Consider the following 22,819-nt stretch of genomic DNA (forward strand, 5'->3'; position numbering starts at 1 on the left):
ACACACCCACACACACCCACACACTCACACACACCCACACACTCACATACCCACCCACACACCCACTCACACACCCCCACACACACACACTCCCACACACACTCCCACACACACTCCCACACCCACACACTCCCACACCCACACACACTCACACACACACTCCATCACACACACCCACACACACCCACACACACCCACACACACCCCCACACACACACACACACCCCCGCACACAACAACCGCCATTCGCCACTAAGTGGCGGTGACGTCACCACGACGCTTGTGCCAGTGTTTCCCCCTCGTGCAAGGAGCGGCTTTTCTCCGAGATGTTCAGATTTCCTCCTACCCTTGCGGTGCACGCAACTTACTCATTGGCTGACAATATCCTGCGATGAAACATAAATCAAAAACCCCGAATGTGGAAGGGCCCTATTGAGTGGAGAGTCTCCGTGACACTGTGCAGCCTCCTGGATCATTAAACTATCATCATCATCATCACCATCATCACCATCACCATCATCACCATCATCACCACCATCATCATCATCATCAATCATCATCATCGTCATCATCGTCATCACCATCATCATCAATCATCACTCCGCACACATTTGTGGGTTTTTTCGCCGTCGTCCGAAGTACCGAATTGGGGAGGTATCACACGCGTGGACAGACGGAGAGGAAACTCGCGAATGTTGCATGATTCTGATGCTGCTAATCCTGCATAATGCACGGGCATAATATGACTTTGAGACCCCCCGCCCACCTCCTACGCATTTCACAAGTGGTACTAATCCCATATCTGCATTTCCCATAAATATGCTAAATTCCTCGATATGCAAATTATTTTGTCAAGGCGCTCTTCCCCCCTCCATCCCAGCTTAAATATACGCTGCCAAGCCTGGTGGTGTTTCATTCAGACGCTGTCTTCCCGACAGACCTGTTCTTCACCTGAGGACGGCTGCTTGCGTTGTGGCTGAAACGTCGTGAGAATTGTATTTATGTTTTATTACTTCCCTTCTACGTGACTTTACCGAAAGAACCAAGAAGATGAATCCCTGCAGTCACGAAAGCTTTAAATCGAAAGATTCTAGTTGATCGATAATGAAACTGTTCCAGTGGGATAAGGCGTGCTGGAGAGCGGTACGGGATCCATGAGGACGCCCACTCCTCCCGCCCCTGGTGATCATTAACAATCGATGCAGAACTAGTGCACCGCTATACGCCATCGTGAACACCACAGCCGACTTAATCGAGACCCAAAACGCACACAGCAAACTCCAAAAAACACAGAAATTGCAGCGTTACTCCGATTTAACGTCATTTCGCAAATGACGTGGTCACGTGATTAACACCGCCACCCTCTCAGCCCCTTCGCCTCCACCACCATCACCACCTACTATCACCACCACCACCACACTAACAATCGCTTCGGTATAACGCCGTTTCCATACTCAGGAACGCATCCTCGACGAAAACCTCACCTACTACCACCACCACCACCACACTATCAATCGCTTCGGTTTAACGCCGTTTCCATACTCAGGAAGGCATCCCCGATGTCCACACACACACAGAGATAGACACAGAAAATGACTTTTTTCTGCAAGATTGTATTCAAGTGTAAAGTGTATAGAGCGTCACGCGGCTCAGTGAAGGGTATGATGACGTATGCTGCAGGGGGGCGGCTCGCTAAATCACTTGTGTAGGGGTCACCGCTCTGCATTGTCACTCCTCACTGTGCCCACACACTCACTCACTCACACACTCACACTCTCACTCACACACTCACACTCACCGCTCTGCATTGTCACTCCTCACTGTGCCCACACACTCACACACACACTCACACACTCACTCACACACTCCCGCTCTGCATTGTCCATCCTCACTGTGCCCAGTGAACGCTTCGGAAAATTGCCAAACGCGGCGTCAACAAGAACGGAGTAGAAAGGAACAACAACAACAACGCCACCGAGTTGCTAACCGCAATCAAGTGGCGACGGTCAAAAAGCAACAGCGCTTCTGCATTGTGGAAATTCACCACATGCGGATGTTGACAAGTGCATAGCGGGGTAGTGTGTCAAGGTGCAGTGTATCAAAGTGTAGTATTTGTAGTCGTGTAATGTATCGTGTCACGTAGTCATGCGCATGCTGGATGCTGTGATACCGGTGCCCCAAACAAACTTTGTGGGGGGGTCACCAAACACACCCACAGGACCCGGCTGAAACCAAATGGAATCGGGATTTCAGCCGAGGCCATCCCTCGACAGCGTCTTGAGGCTACTTGCACAAGAATTGATCGACGGTCGATGGGCACAGCTTGCAATCGACGTTCAAGTGGAGTTGCTCCTGGCAGCCGCACTGCTTCTCCACCGTGACTGGGAAGGGAACAGCAGCAGAGGAGTCGGTGCGAAACGGACGCGCGGAACCGGTCGTCGTTCTGACCACGAGATTTTTTTAAATCGCAACTTTGCGATCGCCGTTGACGTCACGAGGTGGAAAATCTCCGCGCGCTTCTTGCCGACATTTGAGAGAGAGAGAGATAAAACACAGCAGTTCAACTGCTGAGCCAGCCTAGAGAGACCTGTTACAACGAGGGTTTGTATACGTGGTGCAGGGCAGGCAGCCTCTGGGCTGGAAAGGAATTCCATCCCCGGACGCCATCACAAGAGCCGTCGTGACGTCACTGCCACCTGTCAGCACATGGCGGTTGGTAGTGACGGTGGTGGTGGTGGTGACTGTGGTAGTGGTGATGGTGATGACGGTGGTGGTGACGATGACGGTGGTGGTGGTGACTGTGGTAGTGATGATGATGGTGGTGGTGGTGGTGGTAGTGACGATAACGGTGGTGGCGGTGACTGTGGTCGTGATGATGGTGATGGTGGTAGTAGTGACGATAACGGTGGTGGCGGTGACTGTGGTAGTGGTGATGGTGATGGTGGTGGTAGTGACGATGACGGTGGTGGTGGTGACTGGTAGTGATGATGATGGTGGTGGTGGTGGTAGTGACATTGACGGTGGTGGTGGTGACTGTGGTCGTGGTGATGGTGGTGGTGGTAGTGACGATGACGATGACGGTGGTGGTGGTGGGGGTGGTGGTGGGGGTGACATTGACCTAAGGTTCACGGAAAGCAGTTCTAAAGCAATACATGTTCAATGTAACTGCGTGTGTGTACGGTACTACTGTATAGTGGTGAAGAACAGTGTGAAGTGGTATGGGGACAGGGTGATTAGAGAGAGACTGGTGCATGCGTGGAGACAATTAAAATGCAAATCAATTTATAACATTTTTGGCATGCGTTTTTCTGGATTTTGTTGCTGTTATTCTGTCTTTTACTGTTCAAATAAACCCACCATTAAAATTATAGACTGATCATTTCTTTGTCAGCAGGCAAACGTACAAAATCAGCAGGGGATCAAATACTTGTTTCCCTCATTGTAACAAGCTGAGATTAGGAGCACTCCCTTTAAGAGTGTGCTCCTAACCTCAGCTCGTTACCTGTATAAAAGACACCTGGGAGCCAGAAATCTTTCTGATTGAGAGGGGGTCAAATACTTATTTCCCTCATTAAAATGCAAATCAATTTATAACATTTTTGACATGCGTTTTTCTGGATTTTGTGTTGTTATTCTGTCTCTCACTGTTCAAATAAACCTACCATTAAAATTACAGACTGATAATTTCTTTGTCAGTGGGAAAACGTACAAAATCAGCAGGGGATCAAATACTTTTTTCCCTCACTGTAGCTCACTGGGCCTTGCCTGGTCAAATATGAAATAGTTGTTGCTTTTTAAATCCTTTATATTAAGTTCGCTTGCTTGCGCGCTTGCTTGCTTGCGCGCTTACGACCGTGCAAATCTTTCGGTCGTTTTTTAACCCACTTCCCGTGATCCAATCGAGCTGACATTTTGCACACAAACTCGTTGTGCATGACAATTTATTTTCCATAACTTCACACTTTTTAGGAAAATTTTTTATATTTAATTACCAATTGCTTAATGGTGGCAGGCAATCATCTGACCCACAGGTGGCAGCCATCTCAAGCCAGAGGATGAGAGGACTCGAGCCGTCACGCATATAAAGGATTTATAGTGAAAAACTTTGTTTTTACGGGTTAATTTTTAATGACTAGTTTTAGTTAATTTTCGGGGGGGGGGGTTAGGGAGAGGTGAGGGGCGAGGGGCTCACCTTGTGAGATGTCGTATCCTCTGTCACAGCACGTGATGACGGAGCATGCCTCCTTGCCCTCGGAGGTGACGTTGCACCGCCGCCCCACCGCGCCGGGGATGCCGCTGGCGTCGTTGCGCTCGCAGTAGCCGGGGCTGGCGCTCACGTGCACCAGCTCGCTCGCCGTGGGCGCCGTCAAGCGCTCGTTCACCGGCTCCAGACGCCAGCGGGACCAGCGGGTGGCACCGGCAACGCTGCTGCTGCTGTTGTGGCGGACCAGCCGCATGGCGGAACTTGTGTCGTACTTGTGCTGCAACCACCATCATCACCATCGTCATCATCATTATCATCATCAATATCATCACCATTATCACTATCATCACCATCATCATTATTATCACCACCATCATCACCATCATCATCATCATCATCACCATCATCATTATCATCATCACCATCATCACCATCATCACCACCACCATCATCATCACCACCAACACCACCACCATCATCACCATCACCACCATCATCGGGGGATGTGGTGGTTGTCGAGTGAATGCGGGGAGCTCCCTTAGCTGTTAGGGACCCCCCCCCCCCCGCCTGTAACCCCCCAATGGATGAATCCTCGTCACACCCACACTCCCTCTGGGGGCAGTCCCACCCAGCAGCTGTGAGCAGCTCACCTTCAGCAAGTTCCCAACTTGGTGGAAGTCGGCGAGCTGCTGCCAGCAGATCTTCAGCATGCAGCGGCCAAAAAGCAGGTGGCACTTGCAGTCCATGTGCGCCAGATTGTACACCGCCTGTAGCACCACCACCACCACTACCAGCGTCACTACCACCACCACCGTCATCACCACCACCAGACATCACCACCACCGTCAATGTCACTACCACCACCACCGTCATCACCACCAGACATTACCACCACCACCAGCGTCACTACCACCACCACCACCGTCATCACCACCACCAGACATTATTACGCTAAAACATTACCGGTAGAAGTTCAAGCGAGAACCATTGCGTTAATCACGATTGGTAATACAACCCTAGGCAAGGAGGCCAAACCTAATTAGCATGGAGTAACTTTTTTTAAATTATTTAAAAAAAAAAGACAACATCTACAACGACCCACCACCCCGTTCACACACTCACCAGCCGACCCGCCTCGTTGTCGTGCAAATTCATCGCCAAAGACTCCCCTCTCTGCCTGCTACGACTGCCATCGCCCACATTCACGAACCACTTGGCGAACTGGTATCCGTATTCGACGTCGTCCGATGAGCCGCCCCGCCGAGCACGCGGCGGTAGCCTCATGGCGTCGGGAACGACCCAGGAGCAGCTGCCCCGGAACTGCCCCTGGCGGCAGCCGCGCGCCACCACGTGGGACACTCCGGCGGCGACAATGGCGGAGAGGAACGCATCCTCGCGCGAGCCGGGGGACACGCCGGGGAACACTCCCGTGGCGTAGCGCGTGAAGCCTGCCGGGGCGGCGGGGGGAGGAGGACATGCCGAGCAGGTGTAGGGGGGAACGTCGGCTATTTGTAACGTGAGGTTACATCCGGGTCGTTGACGGATTACAACTCGTCACGATGATTGGCTCTGCCGGTCCTGGTCCATAGCCAATGGGGGGAACCCTAGGGGCGTGGCCCTGACGTCATGGCAAGGTAACAGCTGTTTGTAGATGATTGGCCCTGCTGGCTTTGGCCACAGCCAATGGGGAGACGAGTCCGGGGCGTGGTCCCGGGAGCCTACGATGGAGTCTGGAAGATTCCATGGAGGCTAACCAGGATTGGTGGAAACGTACCACGTGACCAGGGTATTAAATAGGGGTGGAGACGAGTAACACGTGGTCAGAACTGGAACGAACGGAGGGGGGAGGCCACGCTGGAGCGAGATCCAGGCTGCCACGTGGTCCAGGCTGCCACGTGGCTGCGCGTGTCTCTCTCTCTATCTCTCTCTATCCCTCTCACGCTGCCTGTCAACAGCATGAAGGAGTGCTGTAATGAAAGACGAATAAAGACCGGATTACAGAAGTCGCTTCAACGACCTCTATTACATGTTTATAGACAGACCCCTCTCACAGGATCTGCCCAGGGACCGAGCAATGGGCTGCGCAGCCCTATAGAAGGGGAGCCCGGATCGGCAGTGTGCGCGGGCAACTCAGCGACGGTAGCGGTAGCAGGAGTGTCTGGGCGAGCTCCCACCCTCAAGGATCGACACGAGCGAGGACCGGGGTATCGTCAGTAGGAGCCGAGCGCCGTCTCCAACTCTACAGAATTGACGTCGGACAGGGGAACATCGGGTGACGCTGTGATTATTGTTACATGTCTCCAGCGGCCAACCCGGGGAGTGGACCAGGGCCGGTGGGACGTCTGGGAGCACAAGAGGCGTGCCAGGTGCGTCAGGAGCAGGGAAGCCAGCCGGCTGCGGCCTGGCACCGTCCGAGAGCCAAGTCGGTCGCCTTTGGGCTGCCCCCCACGGACATCTCCCACCGTGTGAGGGCAGCAACTCTGCAAAGCCACCACCACCACCACCGTCATCGTCACCACCACCGCCACCACCACCACCACCGTCAATGTCACTACCACCACCACCACCGTCAAGTCACTATCACCACCACCACCGTCATCGTCACCACCACCACCACCACCACCGTCATGTCACTACCACCACCACAACCACCGTCATCGTCACCACCACCACCATCATCAAGTCACTACCACTACCACCACCACCACAACCACCGTCATCGTCACCACCACCATCACCACCGTCATCACCACCACCACCACTATCGTCAAGTCACTACCACTACCACCACCACCACAACCACCGTCATCGTCACCACCACCACCACCACTATCGTCAAGTCACTACCACCACCACCACCACCGTCATCGTCACCACCACCACCACCACTATCGTCAAGTCACTACCACCACCACCACCGTCATCGTCACCACCACCACCACTATCGTCAAGTCACTACCACCACCACAAGCCGAGTGGCGTAGGGGAGGGGGACCCCCCTGCAGGAGGAGGCACGCGGCAGCTCTGCAGCGGAGAGAGTTGCCATGGGGAGCTGGACGACCCCCCCCCCCCCCACGCAGCTCGTGTGCGTCTCGGGGAAGCGGCAGGAGACCTTCGGTGCGAGTGGACGTGGCGGGTGAACAAACGTCTACGTCGAGGGGAAATCACGGGACCTCCTTTGCCAGTACCACAATATACACTCATAGGGGTTTTCCCCTTTTATCTGGCATAAAACTGACACCTTTTGCAAGGAATCATGTGCGCCTTTTGGCGTCATCTGGTCGAACACCGTATGGGACTAGGCTCTAAAGCAGGGGTCCTCAAACTACGGCCTGCGGGCCACATGCGGCCCGCCGAGGACATTTATCCGGCCCGCCGGGTGTTTTTGCCGCCGCTGTCTGTCTGTTACTTTTTTTCTACATGAGAAGGACGGTCATTGGTGGAAGAGGGAGAGGGGGCGGAGTTCCCCCCAATCAGACTGCATTGATGGGCAGTGCAGTCTGTATGTTTCTGTGTGGGCAAAGTTATTGCTGGTATATTGTTTTTGTAGCGCTGTATATATATTGGTATTTTACTAATAGCAATTTTGACTCCCTAGGAAACAATGATGTCAAGAAAGAGGAAAATTGACTCGGAGTGTAGGATATTCAAAGAACAGTGGACTTATGATTACTTTTTCATGCAGTACAAGGAAAGAGCTGTGTGTCTGATATGCCAGATTATAGTGTGTGTTCAAAGAATACAATTTACGTCGACACTATGAAACTCAACATAAAGATAAATATGCTTGTTTGGTCGGAGAAGTGAGAAAAGATAAAATATTAAAACTGAAAAATACATTAACAACTCAGCAAAATACTTTTGTGAAGCAGAAGCAGCTAAATATTTCATCACTGCGAGCAAGTTTTCAAGTTGTCAAGCTAATAGCGTGCACTGGCAGACCATTAGTGGAGGGAGAATTTGTTAAAGAATGCCTTCTTTCTGTTGCCAAAGAGATGTGTCCAGAGAAGGCCGATTTATTTAGTACAGTGAGTCTTTTAAGACCTACAATTACACGGAGGATTGAAGAAATGGGAGACAATTTGCATCAGCATTTGCAAAACTCCACAAAAAAACTTTCCTATTTTTCCTTGGCACTCGACGAAAGCAATGATGTTCGTGATTCTGCACAACTTCAAATTTTTATTCGTGGGACGAATGACTATTTCGAAGTCACAGAAGAGCTTGCTGCACTGCAAAGCATCAAAGGAACAACTACAGGAGAGGATATCTTTCGATTTAAAGCTTTCGTGACTGCAGGGATTCATCTTCTTGGTTCTTTCGGTAAAGTCACATAGAAGGGAAGTAATAAAATAATTCTCACGACGTTTCGGCCACAACGCAAGCAGCCGTCCTCAGGTGAAAACCAGGTCTGTTGGGGAGACAGCGTCTGAATGAAACAGCACACGAGCTTGGAGCATATATAAGCTTGGTTGGAAGCGGGGGAAAGAGCGCCTTGACAAAAGAATTTGCATATCAAGAGGAATTTAGCATATGTGTAGAGGTGTAATTGCGCATGGCTACGAATGTTGAGGTGTGATTATGCATGGCCACGGATGGCCAACAAACACAAGGGGCGGGGTTACGGCCGTACACAAGGGTGGCGCTCGCACCGACGTCCGCATGTGTATCCCCCACGGGCCCCCCCTCGGGGGCGAGTCCTATAAAAGGTGATGAGCTCGAGGGCTCGAGGTCGGGACTCAGCTTTAACCAGAGAAGAACGAAGACCTGCTAGTATAGGCCCCGGAGCTCCCCTGGCTCGCTGTCCTTCTAAGGGCCGACCAGGGCAAGCCGGTGGCGTGGCCCCGAGAGCCCAGACGAAGCTGGTCTGGTGACTCAGGGAGCCGGGATCCCAGCTTAACCAAGCTGGGACAGATAGCCTCCCCTAGTCCCGTAGTGGAGGAGTTGATATAGGTTAGAGGGGTTAGCTGTCGAGAAATCCCTGTAGCCAAGTGACCTGTAATGACTGTGTTGGTGTAATAAATAAGTGTGCCTCCGATCCTGTCGTCAAGCCTCCATATATACTTACTACATCTGGTGTCAGAAGTAAAACGTCCAACGATGGACACACGAGGGACGACACGTACCAGGGAGTCGGAGATGGAAGACACCGCGGCCGAATCACCACCAGAGATGGCCGGGGTCGAATCGGAGCAGCCGGGGCCGAGTACGCCCGCGCCGCTACGACAGGAGGAGGGGGATGCGTCGGCCGAGGGACTCCGGCTGGCCCACTCCCGCCTGGCGGACCTGCTCTACGCCGCGGCCGCCGCGTTGGAAGAGATCACGCGGCTGGGGGCTGGAGGAGCAGCGCGGGTCGACGTCGGCAGCCGGCGCGGGCCGGCGTTTCCCGCCACCCCGACGCGGCTCGCGGTCAAATTTCCCGCCATCTCTACAGTACGAGCGGTGGGCGGGGCCGGCCCGCGTCACGTGTCTGCTGAGCGCCAAGCACAAGCCGTGACATCATCAACGCCGGCCGGCGCGTCAACATCGGAGCGACCGGCGATGCCATGTGCACGGCCCGCCCACACTGTATCATCGGCGGGGAGCGACGGAGAGCGTTCTGCGGCCACGGACGCCGCCTTACAACAGCGTCTGCCGCCTCTTAAAGAATTTGTCGGCGCTGACGGAGACTGGGGCGGCTTCAAGAGGCGGTTCATCGCTCATCAAGAGATGGCGAACTGGTCGGACGCCGAGGCTCTACGCGCGCTGCCAGCGATGCTGGACAACGACGCCCTGGCTACCCTCACCTCGGCGCCGAGGGAAAAGCGCGCCACTCTACACCTGGCGTTGCAGCTGCTGTCAGCCGTCTATGGGCCGCCTTCGGACTGCAGGCAGCTGTTCCACGATCGGAGTCGGGGCGCCAACGAGTCACCCCTGGCCTTCCGGACGGCTCTCCTGGCTCTGGCGAAGGCTGCTTTCCCAAGGATGGACGAGGAAGGAGTGGATGCCATGGTGGCTGAGAAGCTGCTGCTACTCGCTGACGAGCTGGACGTCAACGTCCTGGCTCAGGACGACGCGGAGATGTCGTCCCTGCTGGTCGCGCGCCACATCCACGGGGGCTTGCGGTCCCTGCGCCGAAAGGCGGCAAAGGGGGCGGCCGGCCATGCCATGGCGACCACCGCCCTCCCATCGGAGGAGGTCTGCGGGGTGGAGCGGCGAGGGGAATGGAGATCGGCGGCACCGCAGGCTCGGAATGGACCGAGTCGCCAGGAGCAGCCCAGGACATCGGGGGCGCTCACACGCTGCTACAACTGTGGCCTGCAAGGCCACGTTGCGTCAGGATGCCGGGCTCCCCGTCAGCGCGGGGCGACACCTCGCCAGGACGCCACGCCGTCTCCTCCCAAGCTCCAGCAGAGAAATACGGCGAGTCGCGGCACCTCACACGTTTGGCCCACACACACATCCGACACACACTCACGCGCTCAACTAAACAGGGCTCCAAATTCCCCATCCGTCGCGCGCGATTGTTCGGTAATGCGGCGAGCGCTCCAACCGGGTCAGTGGTCGGAGCTCGCCCATCGTGTCGTTGCTGCGTCGGCGGGATCATCGGTCGTGGTCGGTCACATTGATGGGGTAGAGGTGCGGATTTTAATTGACACAGGGGCATCGGCGACCATTATATCTGATTTGATTTCTAACATCCTTCCCGTTCAAAGTCGTCCCTTGCTCCCTGTTGACGTGCCGTGCTATGCCGCTAACGGGGGCTCTCTGGGCATTATTGGCCAAATCCGCGCCACTATCTGCATTGGGGACATTAAATTATCCGGGCCTGTTTTGGTTTCCTCCTCACTCGCGGTTCCGTGCCTGTTGGGGACGGATTTTCTGGCCAAAATGCCCATCCGCATCCTTATTGACCAAGGGTGCATTGAGCTCCCATCGGGCCGACGCGTTACATTTCTGTCTTCCCCCGCCACGGAGCGTCGGGCGTTTGCCACCGTGCAGGCGCTCGTCACAAAAACTGTGCGCGTGCCTCCGGGGGCCCAGATGCTCGTCCCTCTTAGGTTGCGTCGGCCGTTTGTTGAAGGGGTTGCGGATCGGGGGGTCTTGTTGGGTCCATCTCGGGCCGGGGTCAATGGACCCGATTTGCTCGCGGCTCAGACTATGGTGCGAGGGGATGGGGACCCCTTCATTGCAGTCCTTAATGTGGGATCGCGAACGGCCGTGGTTCCTCAAGGGACCGTGCTTGCCCACGCAACGCCGGTGCCCTATGAGGAACCACTTGTGGGTCACGTATCCACCGATCCTCCGTCGCGACCGCATTCGGACTGTGATGACGGATGGTTGGATGCGCTTTGCGCGGGTTCAGTGGACCTGTCCGACTCGCAGCGCGCGCAGCTGCGAGTTCTCCTGAGCGAATTTGCTGACGTTTTTAATCAACACAAATTTGATATTGGTTGTACTAAATTGCTGCGACACCATATTGACACGGGTGACAGCGCGCCAATCCGCCAAAATCCCTTTCGGTTGAGTCCCGCCGAAAAGGATCATGTCAAATCGGCTGTTGATGACATGCTAGCCGCCGATATCATTTCCCCTTCCAACAGCCCGTGGGGCGCGCCGATCGTTTTGGTGAAAAAACACGACGGCTCACTGCGGTTTTGTGTCGACTTTCGGCGTCTGAACAAAATCTCTGTGGCAGATGCGTACCCGCTTCCTCGAATGGATGAGTCGCTCGATGCCTTGGCGGGGGCGCGATTCTTTTCCACCCTCGATTTGCTATCTGGATTCTGGCAGCTTCCTCTGGATGACGAATCAAAACCTAAGACTGCTTTTCGGACACCGCAAGGTCTCTTCCAATTTAACCGCTTGCCGATGGGTTTACATTCTGCGCCGGCAACTTTTCAGCGGTTAATGGAATTGGTCTTGGCAGGTTTGCAATGGGATTCGTGTTTGATTTACTTAGACGATGTCATCGTCTTTAGCAAATCCTTCGAGGAACACCTCCAGAGGTTGCGTGCTGTTTTTCTCAAAATGCGGGCTGCCAATTTGAAATTTAAACCACAGAAGTGCCATTTACTCCGCGAATCGGTGCGATATTTGGGTCACATTGTTGGGCGCTCGGGGATATCCACTGATCCCGCCAAAACGGAATGCGTCAGCTCCTGGCCGACTCCCACCTCTGTGGGAGAGGTCAGGAGTTTCATTGGGTTCGCGTCGTATTATCGGCGATTTGTGGCTGACTTCGCTACGATTGTGAAACCATTGCATGCCTTGACGTCCAAGGGAATCAGGTTTCATTGGGGGCCGGAGGAGGAGGCTTCTTTTCGCGCCCTCCGGAATGCTTTGGTGGGGGCTCCGCCGTTGAATTACCCGGATTTTTCACAACCCTTCTTGCTCGATACAGATGCAAGTAACACGGGCATCGGGGGCGTGCTGTCCCAGCTCATTGGGGGCGTAGAGCATGTGGTGGCTTACGGTAGTCGGGTACTGTCTCCAGCCGAACAGCGGTACTGCGTTACCCGTCGGGAATTATTGGCGATTGTTTATTTCATTCAGCAGTACCGCCCGTATCTGTACGGTCGGCGGTTCACCGTCCGTACAGATCATGCGGCCCTACAATACGCCCTGCGGGTTCAACAACCATCGGGCCAGTTGTCTCGATGGTTGGAGATTCTTCAAGACTATGACTTTGTCACCACATATCGTAAGGGTCTCCGCCACACGAACGCTGACGCCCTGTCGCGATTGCCACCCACTTCGGAGTGCGCGTGCCTCTTGGGTTCGGGGCGTTGTAGGTCTCCGAACGTCACCACCGATTCGGTCCTCGTGGCCGCTGCCGATGCGCCTTCGGTTTCGGGTCCTATCGAGCAAGAAGGGAGGGATTCGTTGCTGGGGTTGTCGGTCGCGGAATGGGGTCGCCTCCAAATGGAGGACACCTCCCTCCTCGCTCTGCGCCGTCGCGCCGGGGGGGTTGGCCAGGGGGTGGAAAACGTTGACTCGTGGGGGTTGTTCCAGGGACTTTTAATGCACTGGGATGGTAAAACCCGGCGCCAGCGGCTCGTGGTGCCTGCTGCTTTAAGGGGTAAGGTGGTATGGGCTGTTCATGAGCGGCTTCTGCACTTGGGGGTTCATAAGACCTTTGCCACGCTCCAGCTAGATTTCTTCTGGCCGGGCATGGAAAAGGACGTGGGGGATCTCTTGGGGTCATGCACGCAATGCGCGCAGAGGAAGCCACCTGCTAGGGGGTCCAACCCTCCGCTGCAGTCCATAAAAGTTTCCAGGGTTAACGAGCTCGTCGCTCTGGACATACTTGGCCCATTTCCCGCTACACCCAGGGGCAATAGGTATTTACTAACGGGGGTTGAATACTTCACGAGATGGCCTATGGCCTGGCCCCTGGCGAACCAGTCGGCAGCAGCCATCGCGGAGGCCTTTGTCCAGGGCTATGTCCTCGACAAGGGTGCTCCGGAACGGCTGCTTACTGACCAGGGTAGGAATTTTTCTGGTAAACTCCTACGTGAGGTGTGCGACCTCTTGGGTACGGAGAAGGTTCGGACCTCTCCGTATCACCCACAAACTGACGGGATGGTGGAACGGCTGCATCGGACCATCACGTCCATGCTGTCCCAGCAGGTGTCGGTATCCCAGACGGATTGGGACCTCCGCATAGCCGGTGTATTGCAGGCCTACAGAATGGCTCCCCATGCGGCCACCGGATTTTCCCCTTTCTTTTTAATGTATGGGCGCGAAGTTAACCCCCCTGTGGCGACCCAGCTGAAGCTCTCGGCGCTCCAGGCGAAGTCTAATTTGTCCGAACACGTTAAATTTAACATCGCTCAATTGTCTGAGGCGCGGGAAGCGGCCGTGCAAAATTCTGAACTCCGCCAGAAGGCGAACGAGAGGCTTCGGTTGGGGCGGGTGCAGGTGGTCAAATGGAAACCAGGGGACAGGGCGTGGTTGCACTGTCCTCAGGTGCCGCTGGCAACCTCGTCGAAATTGGTACGGCCGTGGCGGGGGCCAGTGGAGGTCGTGCAGGTTTTGCGGCCGCAATTTGTTTGCGTCAAATGGGGGAGGCGCCGGTGGTATGTGCACCCCTCAAGGTTAAAACCATTCGTCACGCCGCCCCGTGGTTCACACACACACACGCATGGCCAAACGTGTGAGGGTGTCGCCGACTCCCCGTCGTCGCTGCACTCGCCTAACCTGACGCCAACTGTTCCGTCCCCAGGTGAAACAGGAGTGACGGGCCCACGCCCACCAACCCCTCCCGGAGGGGTCGGGGGTCACTCGGCAGCGACGCCTGACCCTCTTGCACCCGGACCGTCTACAACCGTCACTGAGCGTGCCGGGACGGGCCCTTGTGACGGGCCCGCCGCGAGAACGCGCGCCAAAACGCGCAGACTTTTGTGAGGTCGGCCGTTGGGGGGCCTTGCGGACAAAAGGGAAGGGGTGTTATGAGGTCGGCCGTTGGGGGGCCTTGCGGACAATGGGAAAGGTGGCGTCCGGAGTGTATATATATGTTGGTTTTGGGGTATTTATCCGGGGAGGGTGCGTCGGGTTATTTTTTTTCTCTCTCTCTCTCTTCCTCTTGTTGTTCTTATTGGGGTTTTCTTGTTCTTGTTAAAGAAAAAAAAAATTACGCGAGGCACACACACGGGGTTTTCGTGAGGGATGCACCTTTATTCTGATTTTTTTGCAGCCGGGGACGGCTGCGAGCTGTACAGGGGGGGGTGATGTAGAGGTGTAATTGCGCATGGCTACGAATGTTGAGGTGTGATTATGCATGGCCACGGATGGCCAACAAACACAAGGGGCGGGGTTACGGCCGTACACAAGGGTGGCGCTCGCACCGACGTCCGCATGTGTATCCCCCACGGGCCCCCCCTCGGGGGCGAGTCCTATAAAAGGTGATGAGCTCGAGGGCTCGAGGTCGGGACTCAGCTTTAACCAGAGAAGACGGAAGACCTGCTAGTATAGGCCCCGGAGCTCCCCTGGCTCGCTGTCCTTCTAAGGGCCGACCAGGGCAAGCCGGTGGCGTGGCCCCGCGAGCCCAGACGAAGCTGGTCTGGTGACTCAGGGAGCCGGGATCCCAGCTTAACCAAGCTGGGACAGATAGCCTCCCCTAGTCCCGTAGTGGAGGAGTTGGTATAGGTTAGAGGGGTTAGCTGTCGAGAAATCCCTGTAGCCAAGTGACCTGTAATGACTGTGTTGGTGTAATAAATAAGTGTGCCTCCGATCCTGTCGTCAAGCCTCCATATATACTTACTACATATGTATGGGAAATGCAGGAATGTGATTAGTACTACATATGCCCGTGCTGCATATGTAGTACTAATAACATTCCTGCATTTCCCATAAATATGCTACATTCCTCTTGATATGCAAATTCTTTTGTCAAGGCGCTCTTTCCCCCATTTCCAACCCAGCTTATATATGCTCCAAGCTCGTGTGCTGTTTCATTCAGACGCTGTCTCCCCGACAGACCTGGTTTTCACCTGAGGACGGCTGCTTGCGTTGTGGCCGAAACGTCGTGAGAATTATTTTATTATGTTTTATTTTTATTATTTTATTACTTCCCTTCTACGTGACTTTACCGAAAGAACCAAGAAGAGAGGATATCTATGAAAAGGTTTGCCAAACTGTGAATGGTTTGGAGCTGAACTGGGCTAAACTAGCCAGTGTGACAACTGATGGTGCTCCTAGCATGGTGGGGTCTAAGAAAGGAGTAATTGCTCGCATTAACCAAGAGATGGACAAACATAACCATTCTCATCCAATAGCCATACACTGCCTCATCCACCAACAAGCGATGTGTAGTGGGGCTCGGTTATGAAATTTGTGGTATCTTGTGTTACCTTCATTAGAGCTCATGCACTAAACCACAGACAATTTCAGGCATTTCTGTCTGAGCTAAATGTTGACTATGAAGATGTTCTGTATCACACAGAAGTCCGTTGGCTGAGTCGAGGGAGAGTTTTGAAACGTTTCTATGACTTACTTCCACAGATTACAGCTTTTCTGCTTAAAAAAAACAAAGAAGTACCAGAGCTCAATGATGCAGAATGGAAATGGCACCTTGCCTTTCTGAAAGATGTAACAGAGCTACTCAACAGTTTCAATGTGCAACTTCAAGGAAAGGGGAAGCTCATCTGTGATATGCAATCACATGTCAAAGCATTTGAAGTAAAATTAGGCCTCCTCATCAAACAAGTGAAGGAGGAAAACTTCTGCCATCTCCCCACAACTCAAAATCTGTTAGCGGAAAAACCATTGGTTGCATTCCCAAACAAAAACGTGTGGATTCACTGGAAAAATTGCAAAAGGAGTTTCAATTTGGATTTAAAGAGCTTCATCTCCATGAACAGGACATACAGCTTTTCCGTAACCCATTTTCTATTGACATTGAAAATGTGGATACAATTTACCAAATGGAACTGGCTGAACTGCAGAATTGTGACTCTCTGAAAGACGCATTCAAGTCAAGCAGCCTTCATAATTTCTATGCATCTCTCCCCTCTGAGACATATCCTCATCTCAGGAACCATGCACTCAAAATGGCAACCATCTTTGGCAGTACTTATGTCTGTGAACATACTTTTTCCAGAATGAAACATTTGAAATCTCCAACCAGATCTAGACTAATGATGCACACTTGCATCACTTGTTACGACTAGCAGTGACAAATATGGAACCGGACATTGACCATCTCATTAGCCAAAAGCAGGCCCATAGTTCCCATTGAAATACTGGCAAGTTTGTTGATTTAACTTTACGTGTTCTTCATTTTAAATATTGTATTTGTTCCCGTTTTGTTTCTTCACTTCAAAATAAGATATATGCAGTGTGCATAGGAATTTGTTCATAGTTTTTTTTTTAACTATAGTCCGGCCCTCCAACGGTCTGAGGGACAGTGAACTGGCCCCCTGTTTAAAAAGTTTGAGGACCCCTGCTCTAAAGAAAGCTGTCTCTGGTGTGGACCAATCAGTTTCAAAGACAATGCATAAACTATCAGAGTATTGTTTTTTTGTTTGTATTTGACTGCGAGTATAGTGGTTAATGTAAGCGTGATTCCTTGCAAAAGGTGTCAGTTTTGTTGCCAGAAAAAAGGGGAAAACCCCCTATTGGTCGAGGGGAAACTCGCTTGTTGCCGGCGGAGGCTCCGACCCCGGGCGACGGTCCCCTTACCCGACTCGGCCGTGGGGTCCGGCGCGTTCTCCGCGCCAGGCGCGGTGCAGTCCCACCGCTTGCCCTTGAACTGGTCGCGACACTCATGCAGCGCCAGCCGGACGCCCTGCACCACCGCGTGCATGTGGTCCAGGCGGCGCAGGCACATCTTGCGCTGCACGGGGGATAGTCCCGGAGCCCCGATGCACAGCGGCCGATACTCGGTGGTGTTAGAGTGGAGGGCCCACTGCGCAAGCGGCCTGCAGAGGGGTGGGAGTCATGGTGGCTAGGAGATGTTAACTACCTCGCCTGGTGTACAGGAGGTCGTGGGTTAGATCCCGACCCTGACGCCTGCTGCTGCTGTATATTTGGAGTTTGCGTGTTTCTCTCTCTCATCATCACGGTGGCTAGGAGATGTTAACTACCTCGCCTGGTGTGCAGGAGGTCGTGGGTTTGATCCCGAACCAGACTCCTGCTGCTGTATATTTGGAGTTTGGGTGTCTCTCTCTCATCACCATCACGGTGGCTAGGAGATGTTAACTACCTCGCCTGGTGTACAGGAGGTCGTGGGTTTGATCCCGAACCTGACGCCTGCTGCTGTATATTTGGAGTTTGCGTGTCTCTCTCATCATCATCACGGTGGCTAGGACATGTTAACTACCTCGCCTGGTGTACAGGAGGTCGTGGGTTCGATCCCGAACCTGACGCCTGCTGCTGTATATTTGGAGTCTGCGTGTCTCTCTCGCTCTCATCATCACGGTGGCCAGGAGATGTTAACTACCTCGCCTGGTGTGCAGGAGGTCGTGGGTTCGATCCCGACCCTGACGCCTGCTGCTGTATATTTGGAGTCTGCGTGTCTCTCTCGCTCTCATCATCACGGTGGCTAGGAGACGTTAACTACCTCGCCTGGTACGCAGGCAGTCGTGGGTTCGATCCCAACCCCTTACAAGTAAACCCGTAAAAACAAAGTTTTTCACTATAAATCCTTTATATGCGTGGCGGCTAGAGTCTTCTCGTCCTCTGGCTTGAGATGGCTGCCACCTATGGGTCAGATGATTGTCTGCCACCATTAAGCAATTGGTAATTAAATATTTAATTTGTTTTCCCTAAACAGTGTAAAATTTTGGAAATTTTTTTTCACGAAAATTATTTGTCACACACAACGAGTCTGTGTGGAAAATGTCAGCTCGATTGGATCATGGGAAGTGGGTTCAAAAACGAGCGAAAGATTTGCACGGTCGTAAGCAAGCAAGCACGCGAACTTAATATAAAGGATTTTTAAAAATGCCTGCTGCTGCATGTACGTGTTGAGTTTGTGTGTCTCTCCCCGTGGTCGCGTGGATTTTTCTCCAGGTCCCTCTGGTTTTTCCTCCTCCTCCTTCGCATTTAGAATCAACGTCTCTACGCGTTTGGGGGTAATCCGGCTGCCGCTATCATCATCATCACGTGGTCATTTATATCGGCCACTCCCTTGAGCTACAATGTGCGACAGACAGACCACTCCTGAGAGAGAGAGAGCTACAATATACAATGTCAAAGAGCTATCTGTGGAATTTCTACAGGTTTTAAATGTGAATATTATTACGCCATGTATACACACACCAGAGGTCGCAACCGGGTACCCGATACCCGTACCCTACCCGATACCCGGCTACCCGTACCCGGCCGGGTAGGGTACAGGTACGGATACCCGATTGCGACCTCTGGGATGAAGCCATGTTGCAGGCGCGGGTGGGTTGATTCCAGGAACTTGAATTGTGAGAAGAGACAAGACGTTGGGAAATGAGTGACAAACGGTGACTCACCAGTGACTCACGGCCTACCCGTACCCGTACTCAGCCGCACCAGGGTCGCAAACGGGTACCCGTACCCGGCCGGAGGACCACAGAATAAAAAAAAGCTTATACGACCACGGGGAAAACATAGCAACTCTAACTATACGGCGTGTTATAAGGTCGCAATTGAACCCACGACCTCCTGCATAACAGCCGAGGTAGTTAACATCTCCTAGCCACCGTGGTGCCCGCTAGACATTGTGTACCTAGTGTATATACACACACACACGCACGAGATAAAACAAACATTCCCGTACAACAACCGTATGGGGTGTGCAACATATTGGCGAGATAAGAAGGTTGCTTAACGTCGAAACTTGTGCGATCGTCGCAGCAGTGAGGCGGAAGACAGCAGCGTTGCCGTCTCGCGTTTACCACCAAAAGGAGCTGCCCACTGCCCACAGCTGTGTCAAGACGCAGAGACCCAGCAGAGGGCAGCAGTCCATGCAGTGCAGGGAGCCCATCGCAATCCTCGTGGTCAGTTGCGCTGCGCAGAAGAGACGCGGGCCGTGACGATGTTAACGCCCTCGCCTGGTACGCAAGAGGTCGTGGGTTCGATCCCGACCCTGACGATGCCTGCTGCCGTATCTTTTTAGTTTTCATGTCTCACTCATCATCATCGTCATCATCATCATAACGGTGGCTGGGAGATGTTAACATCCTCGCCTGGTACGCAAGAGGTCGTGGGTTCGATCCCGACCCTGACGATGCCTGCTGCCGTATCTTTTTAGTTTTCATGTCTCGCTCATCGTCATCGTCATCATCATAACGGTGGCTGGGAGATGTTAATGACCCCGTGTGGTACGTGGGATCGAACCCACGACCGCTTGCGTACCAGGCAAGGAGTTAACATATCAAGTTCAAGTTCAAGTACTAGGTGTAGCGCTGTGAGCCATTCGGCTCTTGAATTGGGTGCAACCGCAACAAACAAAAGACAAAAACATGAACAAGAAAACATCTTAAAGTGACTATGTGACTAAGTGCAAACAGAAAATCCAAGAAACGACAGCAAAATGTTGCAGAGAAAAACACCGTTACACCAACGCTGTGCAAACATCCCAGTGGGATGCAAGTCAAACAACAACAACAACCACAAGACAACTTAGATTAAGGCCATCAGTCTTACTCCGTACTACAACAAACGTGGTCAAACCAGTAAACTTTTCGAAATCACCAAAATAAAAGCAATGAAACAGTGATCATAGGAACTGTGACGGAATTTTCACAATCTATATATATAAAATCGTGAATCTGTCTGTCTATCTGTCTGTCTGTGTGTCTGTGTGTCTCCGGACCATACGCACTTTCATTGGACGCCGGTTGCCCCTGCCAACGGCTAGCGACGCCTTCGCCGCTTTCATTGGACCTGGCAACGGCTAGCGACGCCTTCGCCAAGGGCTGCAGTTTCATTGGACGGCGGTTGCCCCTGCCAATGGCTAGCCACGCCTTCGCCACTTTCATAGGCTCCGTAATTAATTAAATAATAGCCATTACTCAGTATTGTTCGAGCGCTAGGGGGGGGGGGACCGGCACCCGTACCCAGCGTCAGCCGGGTGGGAAAATCAGGCGAGGCGGGAGGCTCTGCACGGTGCTAGGCCTCGACACCCACCACGCGAATCTAAGGTAAATTCATAAAAGTTTCACGTCCTCTACAGAGTCGTGAGGGAGGGAGAGTGGCGAGGGAGGGAGAGTGGCGAGGGAGGGACTCAGCCTCAAAACGAGTAACTGGTGTGGCGTTTTCACATCGGCACTGGGGAGACAAAGGCGGCCGGGCGTGGTGGATCCAAGTCCCGGGCGAAGCCGGGTCATGTGTATGTGTGTATGTGTTTATGTGTATGTCTGTGTGTCTCTATGTATGTGTGTATGTATGTGTGTGTATGTGTTTGTGTGTTTGTATGTGTGTGTGTATGTATGTCGGTTTTTTTTATGTGTTTGTGTGTATGTATGTGTGTTTGTATGTATGTGTGTGTATGTGTTTCTGTGTATGTATGTGTGTGTATGTATGTGTGTTATGTGTCTGTCTGTGTGTCTGCATGTATGTGTGTGTGTATTGTGTATGTGTTTGTGTGTATGTATGTGTGTGTTTGTGTGTATGTGTATGTCTCTGTGTATGTATGTGTGTGTATGTGTGTGTATGTGTTTGTGTGTATGTATGTGTATGTATGTGTGTGTATGTGTGTGTGTGTCTGTGTGTGTGTCTGTGTGTGTGCGTGTGTGGTGTGTGGGGAGCGGTAGTGTAGTGGTTAGCGTGCTCTCTGTGTGTCTGTGTGTGTGTGTGTCTGTCTGTGTGTGTCTGCGTGTGTCTGTGTGTGTGTCTGTGTGTGTGTGTCTGTGCGTGTGTGGTGTGTGAGGAGCGGTGGGTGTAGTGGTTAACGCTACGCTGGGCTACCAACCCGGCGAACCGAGTTCCATTCCCGCTCACGGCCACCACCGGTGACGATTATTTGAACCTCCCCTAGGTCGACTCAGCCTCAAACGAGTAACTGGTGTGGCGTATTAACATCGCCACTGGGGAGACAAAGGCGGCCGTGCGTCAGTGGTGAGGGAGGGAGAGTGGTGAGGGAGGGAGAGTGGTGAGGGAGGGAGAGTGGTGAGGGAGGGAGAGTGGTGAGGGAGGGACTCAGCCGCAAAACGAGTAACTGGTGTGCCGTATTAACATCGCCACTGGGGAGACAAAGGCGGCCGGCCGTGGTGGATACAAGTCCCGGGCGAAGCCGGGTAGTACAGCTAGTAAACGACATAAACATGTACCACCAGAACCCTGCAGCCACAGCTGGCTGCTGCATGAGTCACTCCACAACAGCAGCAGCATCAATCGGAGTATCAACATTTTTCAATGCACCTTTAAGATCAGCACACTAAATCAAAACACAGGTTATACTTTGCAGCGATCATCCGGAGCGAAACATTTTATTTTAGGCCACTGAATAGCACATTACACTGGTAATGTGTTATATATATATATACACACACACACAGTGTTATACACATACACACACAGTGTTATACACATACACACACAGTGTTATACACATACACACACACAGTGTTATACACATACACACACAGTGTTATACACATACACACACACAGTGTTATACACACACACACACCCAGTGGCGTACCAGGCACTCATGAGGCCGAGTAGACCTAGGGGAGGCCCATGACCGGTTCAGATAATCGTCACCGGTGTTGGCCATGAGCGGGAATCGAACCTAACACTTGCACACACACACACACAACACTGGTAATGTGTTATACACACACACAGTGTTATACACACACACACAGTGTTATACACACACACACAGTGTTATACACACACACACAGTGTTATACACACACACACATACACACACACGTACCTTCGGGGCGAAGCGGCTAAGGAACGAAATCCTTTCGCGTGAAGACGAAAAGAAACCGCATCCGCAATGTGGCCCCATTCCTAATCAAATAGACGGCGATCGCAAACGAGTTTCCCCGTCGTCGGCACCATCTCACCTGGCAGGTAGACAGACAGGCACGCAGCCTGGCAGGCGGGCAGGCAGGTAGACAGGCAGGTGGGCAGGTAGACAGGCTGGCAGGCGGGCGGGCTGGCGGGCTGGCAGGTAGACAGGTGGGCAGGCAGGCAGGTAGG

At 53.0% G+C, this 22,819-nt stretch overlaps 1 protein-coding gene across 1 annotated transcript in view; it reads right to left on the reverse strand.

Moving 5' to 3' along the window:
* Positions 1–2,283: 2,283 nt before the first annotated feature.
* LOC133362368 (protein Wnt-5b-like) overlaps positions 2,284–22,819 on the reverse strand; it is a 35,192-nt gene continuing 14,656 nt past the window's right edge. The window contains exons 2-6 of the mRNA XM_061581299.1: positions 17,369–17,522; positions 5,327–5,652; positions 4,855–4,971; positions 4,193–4,481; positions 2,284–2,381 (exon numbers count right to left, since the gene is read on the reverse strand). Of these exons, the coding sequence (XP_061437283.1) occupies positions 2,284–2,381; positions 4,193–4,481; positions 4,855–4,971; positions 5,327–5,652; positions 17,369–17,522 (984 nt within the window). The remainder of the gene's footprint in view (positions 2,382–4,192; positions 4,482–4,854; positions 4,972–5,326; positions 5,653–17,368; positions 17,523–22,819) is intronic.

The sequence above is a fragment of the Lethenteron reissneri genome, unplaced genomic scaffold (genome assembly GCF_015708825.2).
Source record: "Lethenteron reissneri isolate LAM-NWPU_2019-01 unplaced genomic scaffold, ASM1570882v1 scaffold_1456, whole genome shotgun sequence".
NCBI lineage: Eukaryota > Metazoa > Chordata > Hyperoartia > Petromyzontiformes > Petromyzontidae > Lethenteron > Lethenteron reissneri.